Source organism: Myripristis murdjan, chromosome 5, assembly GCF_902150065.1.
Source record: "Myripristis murdjan chromosome 5, fMyrMur1.1, whole genome shotgun sequence".
In the NCBI taxonomy this organism is placed as follows: Eukaryota; Metazoa; Chordata; class Actinopteri; order Holocentriformes; family Holocentridae; genus Myripristis; species Myripristis murdjan.
The window spans coordinates 16,828,787-16,853,336 of record NC_043984.1 but is presented as its reverse complement, the minus strand read 5'-3'; the positions used below and the strand labels follow the sequence as shown (position 1 = coordinate 16,853,336).

General features: G+C 39.5%; 2 protein-coding genes across 11 annotated transcripts in view; one reads left to right on the top strand and one right to left on the bottom strand.

The window, feature by feature from the left end:
• The window catches only part of cadpsb (Ca2+-dependent activator protein for secretion b), a 73,762-nt gene extending 67,531 nt beyond the window's left edge, over window positions 1–6,231 (top strand). For 7 of the 8 annotated variants that reach the window (XM_030051407.1, XM_030051405.1, XM_030051402.1 and 4 more), the window contains 4 exons: window positions 60–92; window positions 306–413; window positions 4,715–4,819; window positions 4,929–5,105. In XM_030051407.1, coding sequence (XP_029907267.1) covers window positions 60–92; window positions 306–413; window positions 4,715–4,819; window positions 4,929–5,105 — 423 coding nt within the window. Of the gene's footprint in view, window positions 1–59; window positions 93–305; window positions 414–4,714; window positions 4,820–4,928 lie in introns of all 8 variants that reach the window. The other variant, XM_030051400.1, reaches the window with a different exon arrangement.
• Window positions 6,232–6,410: 179 nt separating this feature from the next.
• ca16b (carbonic anhydrase XVI b) overlaps window positions 6,411–24,550 on the bottom strand; it is a 118,047-nt gene continuing 99,907 nt past the window's right edge. For 2 of the 3 annotated variants that reach the window (XM_030052085.1, XM_030052086.1), the window contains 15 exons: window positions 20,387–20,478; window positions 19,068–19,164; window positions 18,884–18,966; window positions 18,166–18,300; window positions 17,930–18,064; window positions 17,229–17,401; window positions 16,962–17,097; window positions 16,388–16,534; window positions 15,728–15,821; window positions 15,002–15,078; window positions 14,150–14,278; window positions 13,698–13,844; window positions 13,428–13,570; window positions 9,395–9,530; window positions 8,366–8,512 (listed from right to left, as the gene is read on the bottom strand). In XM_030052085.1, the coding sequence (XP_029907945.1) occupies window positions 8,366–8,512; window positions 9,395–9,530; window positions 13,428–13,570; window positions 13,698–13,844; window positions 14,150–14,278; window positions 15,002–15,078; window positions 15,728–15,821; window positions 16,388–16,534; window positions 16,962–17,097; window positions 17,229–17,401; window positions 17,930–18,064; window positions 18,166–18,300; window positions 18,884–18,966; window positions 19,068–19,164; window positions 20,387–20,478 (1,871 nt within the window). Of the gene's footprint in view, window positions 8,513–9,394; window positions 9,531–13,427; window positions 13,571–13,697; window positions 13,845–14,149; window positions 14,279–15,001; window positions 15,079–15,727; window positions 15,822–16,387; window positions 16,535–16,961; window positions 17,098–17,228; window positions 17,402–17,929; window positions 18,065–18,165; window positions 18,301–18,883; window positions 18,967–19,067; window positions 19,165–20,386; window positions 20,479–24,550 lie in introns of all 3 variants that reach the window. The other variant, XM_030052084.1, reaches the window with a different exon arrangement.

The following is a 24,550-nucleotide window of genomic DNA, read 5'->3' as shown; positions in this document are numbered from 1 at the left end:
ACTGATATTCAAACATTAAAGCTCTCAACCTTCATATGACCATTTTGCACTGATTGCAGGTGAAAGCTGCTTCAAAATATGTGGATGTACCTGTAAGTGTGATGAAGTCTGACTTCTTTGTTTTCTTGTTTGCATTTAACACAATCAAACTCAACATGTAGAATGTTGTTCGTTCAGTATTGATAGATTTGTGATACAACCACATCTTGAATTGAACCAGCAATTATTTTAATATCAGTAGTTCAGCCATGAGCCACAGCTCTCCTCAGCCCTGACCCTCTCATGTTGTTGATGCTGTTTTACAGAAACCTGGGATGGACGTGGCTGATGGCTATGTGACCTTTGTTCGCCACTCTCAGGATATGCTGCGTGATAAGGTCAATGAGGAGGTGTATATAGAAAGGTTATTTGATGTAAGTAAGATGCCGTCTCCTCCTCACCAGAAGGGAGGGGCTTTCCAAAATGTGGCAAAACAACAGGGCAGAGAGGGATAAGTCCCATTTTGAGACCAGGGAACATACTTCAGCCTGGAAGAAGAGGCCTCTCTGATTCTCTACCCCTTTTGACTTTTCTCTTTCTTTTTCTCTCTGTCTCCTCTCTCTAAAACTTTAGCCGCTGCCCTCTGTATTCTGGTGTGCATTGCCAAAGTGCTTTTGGGCCTTTGTGTATAATAAAAAAACAATGACTTTTGTTTACAAACAAAGAGTCCATAAAAGCACCATCAAAAAGGATTATCTAAAGCAGTGCTCTCTGAATAGAATGGATTTATGAGCACATGATATACATTTTTACCACTAATGGTTTCAGGTAGAGGCATATGATTAATTGCTATATCACTCATCAAATCAGGTTTAATTCTACAACACCAGGTTAGACTTTAATTCAGGTAGACCTGAAAATGCACCCTGTGCATAAAGCACATCTGCCTCCCGGATAAACGACATTGAGCTCTCTTGGGTCAGTCTGCAGTGGAGCACCCACCCAGTATTTTTGCTTCAGTTGTTTTCTGAGCGAAAGCTGCTGGGTGCATGTTGCACTGTTGGATGGGCTAGGATGACTTAAAGGCACCCGGTATAGCTTTTCTTGTAAACTTACTTCATTTACGGTCAAAATTTTATCATCAAAACGTGTTCTTGTGGCCTAATAAACACTTTGAATGTATTGCTGCCTGTAAAGACATTTCCAAAACCTTATTTTGGAATATTTTGAATGTTGCATTATTTACTTTGGGGTGGGCAATATGTCACCCCCATGCTCATGTTGTGCTGGAGGTGCATGCTATGTGAACAATACAGAGACTCTGTCGTACTATACAAACGCGCCACTAGTGGCCACAAAAACCGGGTGCCTCTAATGGTGTCAATCTGCAAGGCTGACCTGCTGTATGCACATGGTCTGTTGAAGGGTTGTGAGAGCACTGGCTTACAAAACCATAATCCTAATGGGATACATTGGAAGTAATGTGTCCTCCATGTGTGAGTTGAACTACACATACTGCTGTGACGTGTGTGCTTCATATCATTCAGAAACAAATTGTATAGACCCGTGTCTCCACAGGTGTCCGATAGCTTTGTGTGTGTGTGAGTGATACGCTGTACCGTGGGGCAGAGTGTATGTGTGTGTCTGTGTGTGAGAAAGGTACTCAACTCAAAAGTATGCTGTGAGTCCTCTGGTGTCATATTTTTGTGTTGGCTGTAGATTTTGGGGGGGTGTGCATTCTTGTGCTAGAGCAATATGATTTTATGTTTTGGAGTGACTGTGGTGAAGTGGGTTTGCTTTAGTCTTTGAGGTCCACACTGTCCTGTCTCTTTCTGTCTCATTAGTTCTCTACTGTGGAGTATTTGTACCCCGTCGTGTCCTCTGTGTGGCCCCTACCGAAATCCTGCTCAGCACTATCACGTCGAACTTAAAAAAAAAAAAAAAAAAAAAAAAAAAAAAAAGTCTCAAGTTGCGGCTGCTTCAGTTTTAACTCTGTGTTTTAAAATGCAATTCAGCTTGAGCATCGCTTGATGTTTTCCCCCATTCTTTTCAATGCATTTCCATCCATCTATCTGCATGCATTTGAAAAGACTCTTAAATGTTGCATAGGCTCTACTGTATCTCTCTTTCTTTCACTGATTTGTTTTCTTTTTTAACTCCTCTCGATTCTTTTCTTTCCTGATTAACGCCATTCCTGCTGCCTCCTCTATTCAAAAAGTGGCACTTATCTCTAAATGTTGCGTTGTTTTATCACATTATGTTGATTGGCATGATTTTAGAGTCAAATAATCTTCCTGTGTACATCTTCTAGCATGACCCTCCTCCTCAAAGTTCTGCCTCATGTGCACATAGAATACTCTACCTTAGCACGTACTCAGCCACCCACCCACCCGCGAGGTCTGCATGCACTGCACGCTCAACTCGACTGTGAAGTGGACAGGCATCTGCATATCTGGTCTCAAGTTGAACACTTTAAACCATTCACTTAATCTTGATCTAAACCAAAAGACTGAGCAACTAAAGAAATGAAGGCCTCCTACTACAATTTGGGCCCAACAAACCTCTTGCATTCCTGCCTACTCACATGTTTAAAGTTGACCCTATTTTCTTGATATTGGAGGGATGACAACTGTTTCTATCACTCTTGGGTGCTGTTCTCTTATAACTTTGAATTGGAACCATCTGGGGAAAAAAAAAAAAGTCTCCCAATGCAAAGCTGTGAAAAGATATAAGAAAATAGCACCGCTGCTCCCTGCCTGCTAACCATTTACTCACTCTCATTCTGTTTTATTTTTTGCTAATGAACTCTCTCGTTAGACAGTTACACGTCTCATACAGTGTGATAGTTCGGTAGGAACTGTAAATGCGAAGTAGTTCTTTGAATTCAGTGTGGGGCATTTTTAAATGCAGCTCAACATTTCAACTTGAATAAGTAATGAATAAAGGCTTGACACCGCCTTCAGTAATTGATGGGCTATGCACTTTGTAATAGCACAGCTTACATGAAATATCAGCATGTAAATGGTATTTTGGTATTTCACAGAAAGAGGAATTACAGTTTGAGATGGACAGTTTTTGAATGCTTAAATATCTTCTCATGTCCATCTGTTAAATCCCTATTATCCCTAAGTAATACTATCAATGTTTTCAATGAGTATATTCTTTGAAATGCTTGTGTGTGTTGTGTGTGTGAGTGAATGCGTTAGAGTTGTCATTTATTGAATCAAACTGTAAGGGCCAATTTCAATAAATATTCCTGACTGAGTTGCATAAAGGCTGTCAAGAGGTTAACAAGTTCTAGCTGTGGTTAGATGGAACCAACTTGCATATTTAGTTCCTATTTCAGCCAGTTAATGTAAAGCTACTATGTGTGATGTTTTTTGATACAACAAATCAAGCACCATCCCCTGCCCTCCACTTGCCACCTTTTCCCAGCTCCACAGTTATATATTGTCTTAAGGTGTAACCTATTTTTAGCAAATAAATGTACATTGTTAGCTGTATACTGAATTTTATTATCAGTTACAGCAAATTACTTTGCATTGTTAGTGAAATGCCAACTATTGGCTTCAAAACAGGGATATCACATGACCTTAATCTATCTGCAGCACCTTGCCAACTTCACTGATCCATTTTTATATTAGGCCTCTACTCAACAATACCTCCATTTTTTCAGCCAAATCAACAGCTACAAACAGCTGGGAGAAGCTGGGCTTTATTTCCAGCTCAAATGTAATATTTACACAAACAAGGCCACATAGAGAAGCCACAATATTGTCTGTGCTGTACCCAGTGAACCCTCCAGTACACATGCAACACATAAAACGTGGCATTGTACATCAGAAATCTGAATGCATGAGGACATATCTTCACTGAGAAAGGTACTCGCATATTGAGATGGAAACAAAGTCAAATGGGACTCCAGTTTGAACCCTCCAGCTTCTCTGAGTACCTCTGTCTAGTAAAATCTAGCCAGATGCTGATGCTAATTTTTTCTCTGCCTTTAAGAGCTTTTTTAGACAGAGGAATGTTTCCCCTTTGGATTAGTAACTAACAGAATCTTGGTTTCAGCAGTGTTTTGCACCAGGGTGCAATGTTGTTGTTCGCACTTGTGAGGAAGGAAAGCATTAGGTTTGGGCCAGATGCCTGAGTTTTTTATAAAGCATGGGTAGGACATTGTTGAGACAGGCGGTGCTAAGTAACATTCTGGGCTTTGTAAACACAGAGAAAATAAATTGGAATTGTAACTTAGCAACACAAAAAGACAGCACGGCCACAACATCATCTTAGGATTTCACATAATGAATTTTATAGAGATGCCAAATATTCACACAGAGTAACTTAAATGTACTAGGTATAGTAGGTAAACTTTAAAATATACTTTTTTTTAAGTTTTAAGTTTCAGTTGTCATTTCTTTAGTTTGTAAACCCATCCCTTTTTTATAACTTAATGCAGCCTGTTACCTCTTGCACTAACTAATGCAATGGCAACTAACCACATGCTCCTCACAACATGAACAAATCAGTTGGGAAGTTTTGCTGAAATTCTGCCTACATTACAACTTCAGCTGGGCATGGCGTGACTGAAAGTCTGTTTTTGTCAGATATGTGTTTAGTTCTCGTACTATATGCGTGTCTTTAGGTCTTTGTTAGGGTTTTGTTTGTGTTACTATGTCTTGAGGATGTGTGTGAGTGTGTGTTTTGCTGGAGAGTGTTGTGTTTATGTATGTTTCAGCAATGGTACACTGCCACCATGAACCTACTGGGGACCTGGCTAACTGAGCGCATGGATCAGCAGCTCCATGTCTACCAGCTAAAAATCCTCATCAGGATTGCAAAGGTAACGTGTTGGCGCATATGGTAGCAAACAGCGAGAAGTTTGCTGGAAGACACTTCTTTGTGTGTGTGTGTGTGTTGTCAACTGTGCTGATACATCTCTCCACCTGTAGAAAAAGTACCGGGACTTTCGCCTGCAGGGTGTGCTAGACTCCACCCTGAACAGTAAGATGTATGAGACGGTGCGCAACAGACTGACCCTGGAGGAGGCCACTGCTTCGGTGAGGGAGGGAGGCATGCAGGGCATCTCCATGAAGGACAGTGATGAGGAGGATGAAGAGGACGACTAGAGCGTGTGCACTGACACTCCACCCCCTCCCCTGAACCCTTCACCCCCAACCCAACCCCTATCACACTTTTGACTTTAGCCTGGTAACTGATGCATGTACCAACTCTGTTACTCAGATAGCCACTCTAGGACCTCTTTGTCAGCTCGAAATGCCTATGAAGGAACTATTAACTATAAAAATAGTACTTATACTGATGAAAATAAAAATAAAAATGTTTAAAAAATAACCATGATTGACAGTTTAGCTGTGTCATGATAAAGATAGCACCTATCTTTGATTCATTCATTTCTAAATTCATTTCTATGTGTTACTAAGCAATATGGAGTACCATTTGTTTGACAATGTTGAGTGAGATTAATAGGTGTGTCCCTGTCCAATGCAAACCTATATGGCGCTTCTTTGTCGTATTCTACATTCATTAATGGTTCATTGTCGTGATGATGAGTGTATGGACCCTTTTATTTGTCTTGTCTGTTTTTAAGTGAATGCCAACTGCTTCAAACTTAAAATAAACCTCTGTATTTAAGTTTACTGCTGTTACAGATAAACATTTTCTCGTCTACTCACTGTTATTAACATCGACAGTAAGTTCTAGACTTGCGTTTTTATCATGTGTCAATGCTATGTGATCTCATCTCACACTAATTAGACATAGCTCAGCAGGAATCTTGAACTTCAATGAGTGGGTATTCTAGAGATGCAATATGCTCATAGCTCCATTTTGATAACTTGGGAGATTCTATTTTTATTTCAACATTAAAAAGGCCTTGAAAACAGGTTCTATTTTAATTGAGTTGCACTTTTACAAAGAAAAGAGCTAAAAATAATTTTCTTTTTTTATTTAAAAACAAAACAAAACAAAGTTGGTCTGTCTTTGTTCCGTAATTGTGTAGAATGAGATGTCTGGCATTTGTTTGGGTCTCACTGTTGTTTTGTATATATATATAATGCTGTACATTGCATTCTGAGCCATCGCTGCATGCCTGTGGGTTCTCACCCTCTCCAAACGCTTTCCGTTTTCTGTGTGAATTAGCTGGTGGATTCATTCTTGCTTTTGCCTTATGAAAGCCAACAGTTGTAATATGCAAGAGCTGTGGCCTCTAAATAAAATTACTGTACATGTGTCCTCTGTCATAATTACTAACTGCATGCCCACTTCAGATGCAATTATATATTAGTCCTGCTTTGTATGTATGAGTGCTGTTTCTGACATTAGGAGGAAATAGATTGAGCAGGAGCTTTGTCATCACAACACAGTGCTTGCCACTAATGCAGGTGAAAGGTTTCATACAAGGATGCAGTACATCAAAACCCATACTTTATTTCATGTATAGCAATACAATTTACGTATTAAATAACACTATTACACTATAATATGGTATATCACAGTATCACAGTAATACAATACTATGATACTATAATATGAACATGTAATATAAATGGACAAAACCATTTCATTATTCATTTTCAAGTTACAAAATAGACCTACCTACCAACCTGGCTGAAATGGACTGAGGTTAACATACTGGCTCCCTGGAACTTTTTCATTGTGAAAATGTCAGGAAAATCTGGTAAAAATACCAGTATGGACCTCAAAGGGGACATGTATGATTGTGATATTTGTGGATTATACTGTGGAGAGTTGGATCATAAATTTTCCACAAAAGTACAGCCAACAACAGGGTCACTTTACAAACCAAATTTTTGTATGAAAATATAAAATTCTATGACCATACAGAATAGGTTGAATTCATATTTGAAGTATATGCGTGTGAATGGCTTAGAAAAAAAACACACTCTTGCTTTAATGGAACAGAGAGGAAGTTAAATGAAATGCGACAAAATCCAGACTAGGTGCTGCAATGAAAAGTTTCTTAGGGAGCTAAACAATCAGCAATCTGGACTTTTCTCCAAATGTTGGAGACTTTAACTTGATTAACAACCTCCTCTTTGGTAGAGAAGTGGGGGTGAACACAGGAAAAATACAAGAAAACTGAAGTTATCAGCGTGGAATACACTGTGGACAGTGTACCGATGAATCAGTGAGGAGGAAAAGGAGTTTTCATGGTTGGAAAAAGGTTATAATTATCGCCAGGGAATTGTGTGCAGATATGGAGACAACATATCAGCCCAGATAAAATAACATTTACAGTCTGGATTTAGGTCTTGATATTTGACTAGTGTGAGAAAAGCATGATGCACTCCGATCATCTGTGGTGAGTTCCTGAGGCTAGGAGAACAGAAACTTGCTTAACTCAGTGTTGTATTTGACACCTTGTGCTGTGAAATGTGAAAAATTCTCCGGCAAATGCATAAATGCTAAAATAGATCTCAGGACAAACCACTTAGGTGTTGGAATTTGGAACCACGTCTTTGGTTACAAATAAAGCACCTGTCCCCTCCCCGACAAACAGCGTTTTGTGAGAATTATGACAGAACCTTTTTACATGACTTAACAGCTGAGATTGGGAAAGCTGTAAAAGTAACATGGATGGAGCCTTGGAGGCAATGCATCACAAGCTTGTGTGTGTGACTAAAAATATAAATCCACGCAAAGCCAGTGGGCAAATAGGGAAGATTAATCAAAAACATTGGTTGACTATTAAGGATATAGTATATATTACAAAACAATATAAATCCCTGTAAAAAGCAATACATGTTCACATTAGATGTTGTAACATCACTCAACAAAAAAAATGACTACATTTTACAAGACAGCAGTGAGATATTTGGACAATATATGAATATTATGCAAGTAATAAAGTCTCTTGACAAATAATAAAAGCTTCACCCATTTCGGCGGGTAAGTTAGTTTGAATTGATGACACAGTGATATAATGCATGCTGGGCTAGGCTGTGATATGCTGTGATTGTGGAGTGGATCGCCTGAACTCATCCTAATCTTCATGCGTCAGGTCTCCCTCACTGTAGTCTAAGATCCAAAATGTGTTGCGTAGCCAGGACTGAGCCATGGAAAATTTTCACTCACTGGATTTTAGGCAGTAACACTGATAGTATAGTGCAAACTGGACAGAGCTGCTTTTTCCTCACGCCAACTTAAAACAGGTGCAAACGCTCAGCAGGATAACATTTAAGACAAAAAAAAAAAAAAAAAAAGACAAAAAATAAATATCAAAAAACTTTTCATCAGTGTAAAAAAGTAATAAGGTTATTCATTTAACCAAGAGTCTGGCAAAAAAGGCCTCACAAAAGTTCTTAGATTTTTTACAAATTAAGTGCCTGTTAAGGAAAGAAGGTCCTCAGACGAGGGACTCCATGCTCTCCGCTGGGTCCGACTCGTCTGGAATCACCACCACCCCGTTAGTGTCCATGTACATGGGGCTCAGCCCGCACTCTCTGGAGCTGACCAGACTCAGCATTGCCTTGTAAAGGTACTGGTACTGCTCCTGTACACACACACACACACACAAACAAACACAGGAACACATGGGACTCAGATTGCTTCCCTTCATACATGAAAAACATGACAGTGTCAGCTCTCTAAATGCTTAAAGGATAGTTTTGGTATTTTTTGAAGCCATGCTGTACTAAAATGTTGACTGCCACCATTTAAAACCATACATAACACGACCTCAACACTAGCCTTGGTGATGAGAAACTTACCACTCTGTTAACACATTATGAAAGTCTCTTTTTTTTTTTTTTTTTTTTTTTTAAATTGGGAAACTCGCTTTCTGAACAAGTTTTATGCAACTTTTACAATGATACATTGCCTTGTATACATGGAAGAACATTCAGAATTTCATCTTCTTGTGAGCTTTCACTTATCCCGAGGTGACATGTGAACATCACCTTGTCACAAGTTGAAAATTTATAGGACAGAAATTCTGAGTTCTGAGTTCAAGTGAATGCAGCTTTAGCACTAGAAAGAAGCAGAACGGTGAAAATGTATACAAGGCAATGTATCATCATAAATGCTGAAAAAAGAAAAACATGTCGGAAAGCAACACTTTCAACCATTTCTTGGGGGGGACAATATCAATACTTACTTGACAGTGCTGTGAGTTTTCCCATTTTCAGAAAGCGCATTTAGAGTGGTTTATGAGGCTGAAAACGAGAACCCTGTTTGACTTTGTTGAGAACAGCAAGAAGCTGCAGCAGAGTAGTAGCTTTCTTGTCACTGAAGCTTGCAGTGTGGTTGTGTTATGTAAGGTTATGAATGATGGGTATCAACATTTTAATATGGTCTGGACTGAAAAACACCTATCTTTTAAAAATAATTTGTCAGATCCATTATCCTTCCATCTTTTCCATGCAAGTAAACTCACTATATCAGTGAAGACTCCTGGCCTCATGAGATTGATCATCTTGGCGACTTGATAAATGTCAACAGCCCCTTCACTCTCCAGCTGCTGGGACAGGGTGGTGAGGGCGCACAGCATGCCTGCTGACACTGCTCCATACCTGTTGGGAAATACACAAAATCAGACAAATGACTCACCTGCCTCCCTGTACTTGTGTTTTCCAACAATATATTTCACCAAAAACCCGAATCCTGACTGCATTTAAGAGTGTACAGGGTATTTTTTTACACCTCTACATTTATCTAACATCTGTACTGACTAGTTGGTTTGCAGAATAATAAAGTTTTGTATATAAAACATACGATGAGCTCATTGTAGGAATTTTGTTTAATGGCAATATTGATTTTACAAAGAGGGGAATTAAAACAGTTGATGCCACTTTGCACAAAGACTCAATTATTCCACTACTGAGCTAACTCTTCTGAGAGCTGAATGGTAGTCTAACATTGTAGATTTTGCAGGAAACAAAGATCTTTACCAGTTTACTGACTAATTTGCAAGCATAATCAAACTCAGGACAACTAAAATAGGTTACTCACTAGGGATAGGATGATATATTTATCTCCCGATTCTATGCTATCGTGACACTTAGATTCGATATGTATTGCGATTTTTAAAGTGATTAAGTAATAAAAAAATCATTATTAAAAAATTGTATTAGAAAAAAAAAAAAAAAAGAACTGCAATACTTAAGTGAATTGATTTTTTCCCCACCCCTATTACTCACACTTTATTACCAGCACTTTAAATTAATATCAGCTACAGACAAAAACACACATGGTAAAAGAGAAATGGACTGATGACAGACAGATGAGAAAGTGAGAGTACAGCACAGACTATGAGATTGTACAGAAAATCCAACAGCTGGTGGATATGACTGAAGTGACCATTACCAGAGAGGCAGCCAGTCAAGTGAAGAACTAGGAATTAAACAATTTGAAAACGGGTGAGCTAACTGATAATGCAAGTTGAAAGACATACCAGTGTTTTAAACCAATTGATATAGAGGCTGGAAGACTACTTGTTTGTGCCTTAGGAGTTTTCTTGCTTGACTCTGTAAGTGGAAGTGTGGAAGATGAAAGGAAGCCGGCTGAAGTGAGGCTTTGACACAGGAGAGCCCTTGGAGGAGGTGGATCAAGTGGACCCTAATTGCTGTCTCAGGTAAGATATTTTATGGGGGTTTTAATGTGCCACCTCAGGCAGGATGTCTTGGCCCTAGAGGCAAGACCCCCCCTAATTAAATTAGATCTAATTAAACTGAATTGGCAGTCATTTTACCAGTATATCCGAAATGTCACTGTAAAACTAAACAGAACAAAATCAAACATGCTAGTATGTGTTTTTCAGTTTTAGTATGTAGTTTTAACCATTTTACTAGCTATTTTAGAGACTTTTGGGCATTTTATTGATATTCATAACAGTAAGAGACAGCAAACAGAGGGTAGAGAGAGAGGATGAGATGCAGCCAAGGACCCAGGCCGGACTGCTGGAAACCTGGAAAGCTGCGACAAGGTTGCAGTGGGGTGTCCCGAATTTACAAACTTTAAGAACATAATGGCAAATGCCCTACACTGTTTAAACTCTAATTGTGAAAAGTTAAAGGTCTCTGTAAAAAGAAATTGGCAATATGGTCATGTTTCGGTTCACAGAAAATTACTCTTTGTTACATTTGTCTGAATGACTTGTGCATAGCAGGGGTCCATCCTTTGTGTGTGTGTGTGTGTGTGTGTGTGTAGCACAAAGTATGTGTCAGTCACTGGAGATGTGGCTTAATGGGTAGATACCAGTGGTGGGACATGGCCTGCACTGGCGAGTTGTGTTTGCCCTATATGTCTGTATAATGTCCAGTTTGCTGTATGCTTGTCAGGCTTTTTGGCCCCAATTGATCAGTGCGTGGACTGCGTCCAGAGATCAAAGGGGACACTGTTATCTCCATTTGGAGAAAGAGATTGTGGGGAAGGTGCCTCGTTACTGTGTTTGCTGATAAGGTGTAGTCCTGGTTGCATCTGGTCTGTGTTCAGTACTGGTGATCTCCAGGGGGTGGCATTGATCAAAGAGAAGGTTGTGCCTAATCATCTGCTTTCTCAGCATGGGGCCCCTACCCTCATAAAATATTACACATTTTTAGAGTTTACACCACTCAGCAGCATATAGAGTTAGACTTAGTACCACCTGGACCACCTACAGCATAACAATACTTCTTAGAGATTAACATTTAAGTAATTTAACACTGCTGAAAGGGCTCATTCTTTAGAATAAGCACTTTGTCCATTATTGGTATTTCCACTTTTACTTAACCCTCTACAGCACAGCGTTGCCCTCAGGCAACGTAAAGTTTTCTTAAGCCCTGTGACCAATGTATGTCACTTTAAATAATTGTAGCCAGCTATAATGACAGAAAAGGTATCAAATAATAGTCCAGTAAAGTTTGGGATTCTCTATCAAGCATCATTTGAGGGTGGGACTTCCTTTTCTGACACATGGCCACAGGCGCACATGGTGTGAGAAGAAGGCAAGATTATTTGCTTTTTTAATCTTATTTAAAATGACAAAAACTGTAAATAAAAAATATGTGTGTGTGCATGAAGGTGTAGAGAAGACTTTTGTCAGGTTTTATGAAGTTTTTTTTATTTAGCTTGTTCAGAATATCAGTTTTTCTTAACGTTGCCTCAGGGCAACGTTGTGCGATAAGGGGTACTTTTTAATAGATGTCTTTGCTGACTATGTATTTGGATGTAATTACATACCACATGCACAGTATGAGATCTAAATATATTTATATGTCTTAAATTTTACTTCTTTTAACACATTTTGACAGAAAATGGACACAGTATTTTTCTATGGAAGAAAAGAACAGGATCGGCATGTTAGGCAAAAGTAGTTCTTCCAAGACACCTCAATGGAAAACATGTCACACCACTGTTTCTCCAGTACAGTCTTAATGGTTACACATCCCTTCTTCTGCCAATGAAATTCTATCTTCATACCAATATTTCAAAGGTCTTCTCTCTGATGACCTCTTGGAACTTATTGTTGATGAGTCAAACCTGTACAGCATGCAATGCAATGCTGCCAAGCCACTCAACCTTACTGTTCAAGAACTTCAACAGTTCTTTGGCACTGTGCTCCATATGTCATTATACCCACATGTTTTGGAGCAGCAGCAGCCACATTTCACATGTTGCTCATGTAATGCCTCTTGCACACTGGGAAGCCATCAAAAAATTTCTTTTGGAGAATTTCATGTGACACAAAATATACATGAAATGATGATACATGAAACCTACGTCTGTATCAAATGAAATATGTCAGTATGTTTTAATTGGGTTTTTTTGCATTTTGTTTAGTTATTTGTTGACATTTCAAAAAGATTTTTTGGTGTTGTATTGTTCTCTAAGCATTGTTTTACAACAAATGAGATCACAGTTTTCTCTGTGATTTTGTACCATTGTTGCACGACGTTGCCCTCAGGCAACGAAAAAATATTTTGGAATGAGGGGGTCATAAAAAAAAAAAAATTAGTTTTATCAATAAAGTGTCCCAAAATGAACCAAGAAATAATGTGGAATCATTTTTATCATGTACCATCAAATTGTGTGCAGTAGAGGGTTAAGTAAAAGATTTGAGAACTTTTTCCCACCACTTGTTTTTTTTTTTTTTTTTTTTTTTTTAAACTTGTGTGTGTAGCTACATAGTGATTGGATCAGCTCATTTTGCCAACTAAATGAAGGAACAATAATAAAGTACATGAGGCATACAAAGCTTCTGGCCTTCCACACAGGTACAGTCCTTAAGAGCTAAGATGTGCAGCAGCTTAGAAGTTTTCACAGACAGGAATAATGTGGTTGGGTTACAGCTGCATATACCCTTACTACATCTACACTGCATTTTGTAAGTGAGGAGGTGTCTCCTGAACAGGAAGAAGCTGTGTGATCAGATGATTCATCCTTCACAACGTTCTAAACAATCGGACAAGCATACAGAGGAATAAACGTACTCATCATGCACGATGGTGGGGCCGTCTCGAGTCATGGCCTCCTCCTTGATGACATTGATGAGCTCGAAGGTGCTGCTGAGAGGAGCATCTGGGTTGGGCCACTTAGGGCACTGGAAGTGTCTCACTTCCAGGACATAGTCGTCCTGTCACAAACATGAAAGGAGTGTCATTTTATGCAAATGTATGGACACACACACAACTGACATCCAACGAAATGCTTCTTAACGTGTCATAGTTTGTGTTATAATAATTGAATAGTAAGAAAGATACCTGTGTGGCCTCCAGGATGAAATCGTGGATGATGATCTGCTCCTCATTGGAGAGGCACAGTCTGTCCTTGCTGATGAGTGTGACAGTGAAGGCTATGCAGTTCATGGCCTCCTCCCGACTTGGCCAGTAAACAAATTCATCCTCAGCCTGCAGAGGAACAGCAAAACGTCAAAGATAAGACTCCATGTGTGTAGCTTGTTTGTCCACTCTTTAAAGTTATGAGCTGATGTGTCTATCAAGTGAGTGGCTGGGTGAATATTCCATGTTTCATTGTATTTATTTAGCTGTTGATATTTGTAAATTTTGTGTTTATGTGTATGCGAGTGTGCTGGAGCTAAATGAAGTTAAATGTCTACTGTAGTTTTGTACTATAATAAACTAAGATAAAGGAAACATACACATGAACAAGAAAAAAATTTACACAACCATCATTAGGTTTGTGGGTCACTCACCAGGCCCTGGTTGTCAGGCAGCATGACAATAATCTGAGCATTATGGTCCCAAATCATCCTCCAGAAGTCTGTGGTGGTGTGTGGTAAAGGATGCTGTGTAATGATGAATTCATTACTCCTGTAGTAACCCTGGGGTGACAGAGGTCAGCTGTTAGTCGATGTCAGATCACTCTGACTGATAGATGAGTGTAAAGGCTAACAGATCACTAATTTTTCCTAAGAAATGATCGGGCATTGTAAGACTGTAAAATAACATTTTCCTCAGCGGGGAAAAAATGTAGTCAAAGAGAAAATAAATTAAAAAAAAAAAAAATTGGCAAGCTAGGGCTGTACAAGGCTCAGAATTCATGGAGTCAGCCTTTCAATACAACAAATCGACTGTCCCCCTCTGCTCTGACGGTGCATGGTATACATTTTGTTGTTTTCGCCAGCAGTGGATAGCGGTCCTTATTTTTCCTGCACCAGCTCAGAGGGCGGCATCAGCTTTTGTTTGGTACCGTAGTTATGTATTGATTCTGCATGTGATGAGTGTTCATGTTTATTATAGTCAGAGTGGCTTCAGTGCTGTCCTCTGCAATTTGCCAGTTAATTAATCCAATTACCAGTAATTGCACATTACCAGTTCTAAAAAGGTATTAAAAACGTAATATTCTTCCATGTCTAATTGCAATATATTCCCAATGCGTTGTTAAGATAATGTGTCATATTTTACTGTCATATTGTAATGCCCAGTAACTATCATAAAATAAAACAACAACAATAAAAAAAGATCTATGACTGATGTCTCGACTTTCAGGGTGCAGCCCTGTGGCAAGCATAAACATGCATGACTTAAACTCAATCATACTGTACCATTATGTAGGAGGCATTAATGTAATCTGTTCCTTTCATGCCAGGGAGAGTAGCAAGTCCTACACGTGCTCGCTCCGCTGAACAGAAACAAAGAGATAAGAGAAAAAAAAAAAAAAACACATTTTAAATCATAATCCAGGCCTCCATAATATTGCACTGGCTAATAACGCAAACAATTATTACCCAGTCTCACTGTTGCTATAGCAACAAGCACTTCCTTTTTTGTGCCAGGATGCAGAGAATGTATGGAATGATAAACATATGGGATTTAGGAAACAGATTCTAAATTTGGAATATCAGTAAGAAATTGGTTTAATAATTTATTCCCTGCAAATTTAAGCTCTACTATATTTTCAAATAGCACTGATCCTGATTCTCACTGTATGCTTTAATTTCGAAAAGAAACTTTTTAATTAGCAGTTTATTTAAGTGTGATCTCAAGCTCTCTGGCTCCTTATGTGACAAACATACAGCAGAATTTGACTACAGTACATGGAAAAAAATCAGCATCCCAGGGGTAAAGTCACTCATCATGTGATATTATCATAAATCATTTGCAAATGAAAAGGGGGAGGAGGTGGAAAAAAACTGTAGCCAATATGATGTAAATATTTACAGTTAAAGGTCAGGTATAGAGGAGTGATATATCTTGTCTTTGTGTTTGACATAACTTTTATTATTAAATTGAAAGTGCTCAGTGGCAAGTGCAGCATGGTAAAAACTCACCGGGAACGACTGAGGAGTTGCGGTTCTTCTCCTTGTTGCAGTCTTTCTGGGCGCTGAAGCACTCCACAAAGCGCATGTTGCACTGAGTCAGCAGCTGGTGGGACAGAGGACAAAGACAAGGCTGAAAAAAAAAACCTGGCTAATGGCATGTTCGCAGAATACTGCATTAAGAAAGCAGTTGCAAGAGTCATTGTTAATTCATTATTATTTAATTAATAATAAAGTTGAACATAAAAAATACACTATGTCATCCTGTTGCTTTACACCTGAGATTCAGTTTTGAGTCCCTCACATTAATAATATGCACGTGAACGCTGAGAGGAAGTGACATCCACAATCCACAAATCAAAAACCCATCTCCAAACTAGATTATCTGGGACCGATTAGTCGGTCTCCCCTGCTGTTTAAAGAGATGGAGCTTGATGAAACATTCATCAAGCACTGCATAATGAGCCAGCAGGGGTGACAGACATGACTTTATTATAGCTAACATCAGAGGCGCTCTGAAGCTGTTCGCACCAGTAACAACCACCATGCACATTGCTAACAAGCTTCTGATCCACAGAAGGCATCAATTTCAGTTTGCGGTGCCCTCACAGGTGGTGACAGCAGATGAGCTGTCCTAACTGGACTAGTCAGACTCCCAGAGGGTTTACTCACCCTGAACTGCTTCTCCAGGCGTGTGCGGCCTGCTAAGCTGGGCGTGAGGATGCTGTTGACATAACCATGGAGCTGCCAGGCAGGCACTTCTGTCTCTTTGCTCAGGATGGCCTCCATCAGAGCATCATGGATGAAAACATATTGCTCCTATGGGTGAAAACAAGAGAGACAAGGAAAAGGAAAGGCACAGAGAGCAGAGTGAAACAGAGAAAATCAGAAAGCCAGAGAGAAATAAAAGTGCACCACATAGCCTCAGGTTATATACTCACAAGTTATATCCATGCAACTGCACATGGACAATTTATACAGTGACAAAAACAAAGTATATTGCCTATTGAAGCACAGGAATGATACTGACAAAATAAGTTAAAAATGTGATTTGAGCCTTAATAAACACCATGAATTGGGAGGTAACCTTACCATTTTTACAGAGCTTCAAATAATGTAAAATATGTAACTTTCCCTCTTTTAATTTGGGAAACACCTTTGAACTAGACTATAAGAGACCCCACGTAACCCCCAAGGCACACATGCACGCACACACACACACAGACAAGAACTTGGACTGCCTTACCTCTGTCTGGACCAGGTAGTTGCGTTGTGTTCGAATATGTTTGAGAAAATCCAGGACGCTGACTGTGCCTTTGTCCTTGATTTGTTGCAGCATGCTGTCAATGACAATGTAGGTTCCTGTCCGCCCAACCCCTGCACTGAAAAGCAGAGCACAAAGCAGTGAGCATCACGGCAGGCCCATAGAGGGAGCTGTTAACCAAGCTAGAAAGAGATCAGGGTCTAACATTCAAAAGTAATATTATTTGGACTTGGACATGCTGTGGTGTACCTGCAGTGCACCAGGACAGGGCCCATGTCCGTGGTGCGTGCTGCTGATGAGCGGTTGATGAAGGTGAGGACAGGCAGGGTGTACTCTGGAACACCCATATCAGGCCACTGGGTGTAGTGATACTGGATCACCATGCGCTCATTTAGCTTCCCTTTGGGGTTCCCCTTCTGACCCTGTGACATTACAGCCGACACGCTTCAAGTGAGAACACAACACTTGGCACACATGGCATAAGAGCACAAATAAAACTCAGGCCCAAACTGTGAAGCCTAATCCAGCATTTAGCCAAAAATGTTCTTTTTGAACCCAACTGGAAACTGAACAATAACCGTTTTTCTCAGCCTGAGCCTGACTGAAGCCCATAATAGCTTTTAGATAATTTGTCCACTTGGTAATGATCAGACTGGCCAATGGCTGCTGAGGCCTGGCGGGATTACAAACAAAAGGAGCAAGCTATGTTGCTTTCCACCCCTTCCGACAAAAGGTAATCAAAAAAAAAAAAAAAAGGTAAAATGTGTGCACCGCTCAGCCTGAGCTCCAACTGCTCAGTGCAATTAATTTAGAAATTAAGCACGAACGAAATGAAACCTGTCGAGCTGCATTGGGCTCAAGCATAAATGTCAAGCTCTGGGTTTAAACAGTGAAACCTCAACAAAATAAACTGAATACAGATAGGAGGGCCAATAATGGCTCACAGTTACCTTTTTAACTTTAGTGTTCCGTATGAGAAAGCGCCGCAGTGTGTAGCAGGCATGCACTTTGGTGCTTTTCAGTGTCACCACAATGTTTCCATACTGCTCGCTGTTCTCTGTGGGCCAGTACTGGTCACATTTCCTCTGAGGGGAACAATAATCACAATGAACATTACAGAGTGATCTCTACAAATCACTTTTTAAAAGACATTCGTCATGTTTGTGAATGATGGAAGTGAACCTACTCTCCCTTTCTCTACGAGGTTGGTGATCATGATGATGATTCCCGTGTTCTGCTCCCACACCATCCTCCAAAAGTCCTCGAAGGTGGACTTGAGAGGACCCTGTGCAGCTATATACGCTTTTGGCTGGTTGTAGCCCTGAAAGAGGGAAGAGTTGGAGAACAGCCACTAGTGAGAGACAATCAATATTTTACCCATTACCCACACCCCCTGACATATTGCTTAAATCAGATAATGCATTGGCACGGTAAGGCAAGCACTTACTGGCTCCACTTCTTTAACCCAAAGGAATTAAAAGTATTAAGACACTGAGATTAACAATCTCATAATTCATAGTGTCTGACTTTGTTTTTCAGCATCAAGTTTAAGTTTCAAAATAAACTATGAAAGTAAATAATTGCTCTGATGCTGCTTCTGAAGCAAATAATGGCAGCCAATGGATTACAGAAAATTATCTGTCGGTTTCACAGTTTTGATACTGAAATTGATTATTGTTAATGAAGTCCTCAGTCTGTCATAAAGCTAGAGTTAATTTAGCCGACTGGGTAACATCATGTCATTCAAAACACTATTCTCTTTTCAATTTCAAGACGGCACTTAGCTCAGTCAAGCATAATTCACAACCTTAAATACACAGATGGAGCTAAATTAGGATGTATATAAAAAGGGAAAACAAAAGCCTTGAAAGACTTTGTCATGACAAGTGGCTGATAAGACTTACATCCACAAAGTTTGCGTTGATATAATCACTGTGTTTGGCATCCTTCCCCGCTAAGGCTCGTAATTTCACTCGACTGTGGTCATCTAGAAAAGGCATATTGAGGACACGTTTGTGTTAATCACACAAACGCATGATTAAATTCTGCCGCAATGCACACAATAGGTTGATATCACAATCGACTCACAGGCCACAATGTTGATGTATCTGTTTTTGTGCTTGTTGTCAGGATGATTGGAATGCTCTGCTGTGATTTTCAGGTCGGCTGTAGAGCGCTGGACCTCCTGGGGAGAGAAAGGGGAGGATGAAGAGAAGCAGAGGAAAGGTTGTGATGCGATGATCTGAGATTTAATGGAAAAGCCCTTTCTGAGCAAGTTCTTCACACAACCCACACAATTACAGCATTGTCATAGAGAGTGTGAATCTTCGACTTGAGAGATTCAGTTCAACTGACAAGTCACAAATTGGCGATTCGATTTAAGAATGATCTTTCTTTTTTGGAATGACTGACTATGATCAAAGCTTGTTAAGCACAATTTGCGTCAATTATTCAATTCAGGATTTTTATCAACAACTTTATGTCCATTAAATAAATATGTTTGTTAATACAAGACTATCCTTTTTCCACTAAAATGTGTTAAAAATCACACAACTGAATTTAAACAACCTGCACAGAAAATGCATTCTAGTCATTTTTTTCCTTTATAATATATTATTGATCTGCAAAATTTCACATGGGGTGCACTGCAGAGTAGTACCCCTGGAGCTGGTGGGGATTCAGCATCTTGGACACACACACACACACACACACACACACACACACACACACACACACACACACACACTTCAGCAGAACAGATGCCTATTGCCACAGGGACTTGAACCTACTTGAAGGACAGTCTCCCAACACACTACAGCACACTTCTGCCACAAAGTAGTGGTGACTGAAAAAAACACACGTCTAACTGCATTTCCAACACAGCTACATTGTGGTGTATTTGAATGCTGTATGAATAATGCATGGAGGCAAACAACCCATTGAATAACCCCAATTAGAGGGAATCCTCCAGGGGTGGTGTTTGCCTGGTTTCTCAACCTGGTTATACAGACAATGCGTTCCCATCCAGCCAACCAGCAACTCGACCTCCTTTAATTAACCTTTGTCTCTCTTGATCTTACTCTCTCCCTCTCTATCTCTTTTTCTCAACCATCTGTTCAAAAAATTAGCAGTCATACACACATAAACACATGTGCAAGATAACCTCATTCCAATGTTCAGACCTATACCCTCATTTGCAAACACATGTGCACTGCAGAGAGTAATGTAATATGTAGTGGTAGTATTAGCAGTAGTAGTAACCAATCAGCACCTAATTAGCTCGCAGAAATCAAACACACAAACAGATATTTTTCCCTCCAGTCTTACTTATTGTGACCTTGTACTTATTAAGTCTGATAACACTCCAATACTGATCATTAGAGAAGTAACCGAAGTTGACACTGTACCTCAAACTCTTCAGAGAAGCCATGGAGGTTGTTAGTGTAAAGCTCCATAATGTGTTTAACAAACTGCTTGACAGGGATGGCGTCCATGTCATCTGCATGAAAAAAAAACATAACAGTTAGGAGTTAAGTACATATTGTACTTAAGTGTGGGTGTGTGCTCCATTGTCTACAGTTCAGTGTTTGTATGTAACCCCCACATATTTTGAGAATGAGACCATGTCCACACCAAGCTGGGTAAATTTGAAAACACATTTTTTTCTCTGTTTTGGCATGTCGTCCACACTAATGCTGGACTCAGACAAAACACGGAGGCGCAGTGAAGCATAAATTCACACATGCGCAGGAGCTTGGTTGTTTACATAAGAAGCGTATATATTTCAGTGCTGATTACACGTCCCTCTATTCCTCCCCTTTCTCAGCTCTCTCTCTTTTTAGACACAACTGTCAAACATGTGGAATAAGTACGTATTTTAATGGCTAAGTATGCATGGTCCTCATGGACTGAGCTCAAAACAGGATTCCAGTTATTGTACCTCGAGACATGATGATTTGTCTGTGACAGAAAAAAATGTGTTTTCAGTGGAGATAGTAATTGGAAGAGAGACCTGCCAATAAGGAATTCATGCTGACTGTATTTTCTAATATATTGTGTTGACCAGACAGAAACAGCAGTGAGACTATTTCTAACAAATATAGTGGACGGGCAGATTCTGAAATTTCATCAAAATGTGGGAGAAAAATCAGGGGAAATGAAACCCTGGGAGAACAATGGGAAAGCAGCAGGAAAATCAGAGGAGTTGGCATGGGATGGATATCTGACCATCTACATTGTATTTTCAGTGTGTCTTCTTGAGAAATTCACTTGCGGCACATCGAGAAAATAGACAAGATGCCGAAAATGGCACTTTGGATTGCAAGCCATCCGCAGAGCTTTGTCTGAACAGCCCAGTTGGTTAACATGGATGCCGAAAGGAAGCAGGCAGCATTTCACAGCTCTTCCTCGTCTTGTCTGAGCCTGGTGTAAGGCAGCGTTATCCATCTGGGGCTTTTCAAAGACACTCTTCAAAGTGTGCAAATCTGAATACATTTAGGGGGAAAACAGGGTTTCTTGAAAATGCTGATGTAGGATTGTAATGTGATCTAGGCTGTAGTCTAGTATAGGACTTTATGTGTTTTGGAGGGTATCTGTGTGGATGGCAGGCTTTTGGAAAACGGTATGAAATCACTAGTATGGTGTGAATGGAACATCATAACATTTTTTTAAAATTTACCAAGCTTAGTGTGTACATGGCCTACATATGGGTGTGAGATCTGTCCATAAAACACAAGAGGAATAAACTTCATTTGTTAGGTTTTCCAATTTTAATATGACCAGAGGGGAAATGAAATGCATGTTTTTTTCAGTCCCTCCAGTCTGTTTTAGTAGAGTGACAGTGGGGAGAAAAAGAAAAAACACAGAAAAGAAATGTCAATCATCACATCCCTTAGAGTTAAGGGGATAACAGCCTAACCTTTGACACAGAAGCCTAGATTTGATATTTTGAAGACTGAGAGGAATGGAGCATCTGTTTCACATGAGCCACATCAGCCCGACATTACACATCGGGGAGCTGTGATGAGATGCTGGTCACCATCACACTGAGACAACAGAGCAGGGGGCCCCAGCTGTCACTGCCACTGATACTGGCCAATATCTTAACTAATACACCCTTACAGCTGGGGCCACAGGGCTCTGACTTGCTTCAGTGGTTACGCAGTTTAGGTGAATGCTGGGTCTGTTAAGCTGTTCATTTAGCAAATGTCTTTCCTCCCTTGTTTCTCTTTGTGTGGGGAGACTAATCAGTGAAGCTAATCAGTTCAGTCCATTAAAATGGTCCTGGGTATTTTATTTATTTATTTTTTTTAACATAAATCAATATAAACTAAGCGTGTTTTAGCACACCTATTTCTTGACTAGGAATAAAACTACAAAAGGACCTAGTGATAGTACAACAGATATACAATAAAACAGTCATTTACACATGTATACATAGCGCTTGTGCGAATGCAATACTTTTTAATGAAAATTATTTAAAACACTTTAAATGTTAAGACATATCCAAGAAGAGATGAATTATGAAATTTAGCTCCCACAAAAAAAAAAAAAAAAAAAAAAGTTTTTGCATATTTTAGCCTATCTACCACTACCAATTGATGTACACTTTACATTGGATTGGACCATTTTCCAACATCTAAAACCATCTATCAATTTTCCAACATGTAAACGAAATATACTATACTTAAGATGTTGGAATGTGTTTTCTAACCTTCACCTAGTCACTCCTTTCAATCAATCAGTCAATCGATCCATCAAACTTTATTTGTCCCACAAGGGGAAATTCAGTTTAAGTAACATCCCATCCATGAAACACAAAAAAGACATGACAAATACTCCTTTAGGTTAATTTAACACCTATACAAAAAGCATCTTGTGGAGACTTTAAAATTGCTTGAGACCCTGCATTTATTTTTGTCAGAGTGACTTATCATTGTATAGTAACTTAGTTTAATGGCTGCACTGATTTGAAAAGTTAAGAATTTCTCTCCAAATACTTTTTTCCGCTGGCTGCTTTGTGTTGTAGCTCTCTGATGGAGCGTATTTACAGAAGTGTTGCCAAGTCCTCGCTTGGACCAATAAAGACTAGCTCCTCCTAAAAGTTCCTGGAAGTCAGATTTTAGTATCACCTCCTGAGCAGAGACTAAATCAGGTTCCAGGTACTTAACCTGAAACCATCTTGTTGCCAATGGAAACAGCCTTGCCAAGAATGTATTTTGATATATGTATACCTGACATCCATGAGTCCTAAACCAGTGTGTGAATGTTAACCAGAGCAGAGCAGGATTTTAAAACAGGTTTACCACAAAGGGAAATCAAGCAGGCTATGCATGACAAAAAAAAAAAAAAAAAAAAGTATGTTATGCTCTGAAAAAACAGTCAATAGTAATGTCAGGTATGTGTGCACACACATCCAAATGGTCCTTTAAGCCCACTCGTGCTAACTGTTACTTGCAAAGCTCAGCACTGTAAAGTACTGTAATCAGTAAGAATATCAGTGCTCTGGGAAGCAATCAGTTTCTCAGAGTAAAACAGAAATGGACACAGAATGAAAGACTGCAAAGGAGAAACAGACAGGCAATAAAAGGAGAATGGATGGAGAGTTGATGCTGGCAGCTGTGCTCTTTAACTAAGGTATCACAGCCTTGAAATGGTCTTAGCCAGAGTGCTTTAAATAACTCTGTAAAGTAAAGCTCTTATATTGACTAGCTGCCATGGCACTGCTACTTGCAACATTAAAGGCTAAAAAGAGCCAGTTGCACCACTCCCACAGAAGTGTCCACGAACTCACTTTACATGTAAATGTACAGGAACTGTGCAAATGAAAAATGCCAAGCCAACAAAGTGGAAAATAGCTCATTGAAAACAAGTACAAGGCAGTAGGTCATGCCCCCTGTAATGTTATAGTCAATGGTGCTTTGTAGACATGTCCACGGTGACCGGATGCAATATAACTTCAAGTCCAGGTTGCTTTATCTGTTTGTGAGTTCTTATTAAAGACCACCTAAGTGATGGGGAGCTTCAGGTTTGATCGTTTTGCGACAAGAATTGGAGAACGCAACTCGTTCTGAAAACCATGCTGAGTGCCTGCTTGATATCTTTGGATTTGGCATAGATGGGCTTTATTTGGCGAAATGGTGTGGAAAGTTTTGTGATATAATACCATATACTTTAAATTTATTAAAACATCTCGGATACAAAATGATGAGGTTAGAAACATATTAAGATAGTTTTAAAAAGCTGCAATGACAGCTGAAATTTTTTTTAAGCTTAATATGACAGCATTTGACAGAATATTGAAGACAAGTTACTGTTTGATAGTAAATCTAGATTTGAAAACAGATCAAATTGATAACACATGTAATGGAACCAGCCTGTACTCCTAATAATGTCACAGTTTAACATATTTAAAGCACAAAACTTTATGAGTCAGCCTACCACAATAATATGTTGAGGCTGGCTAACAGCATTGTTTCGAACCCCAACCACGTCCTGACCAGTGAATATAAATTATTACCATCAAACCGAAGATACAGAGTTCCACAGTTTCATAGGATTAGACTGAAGCA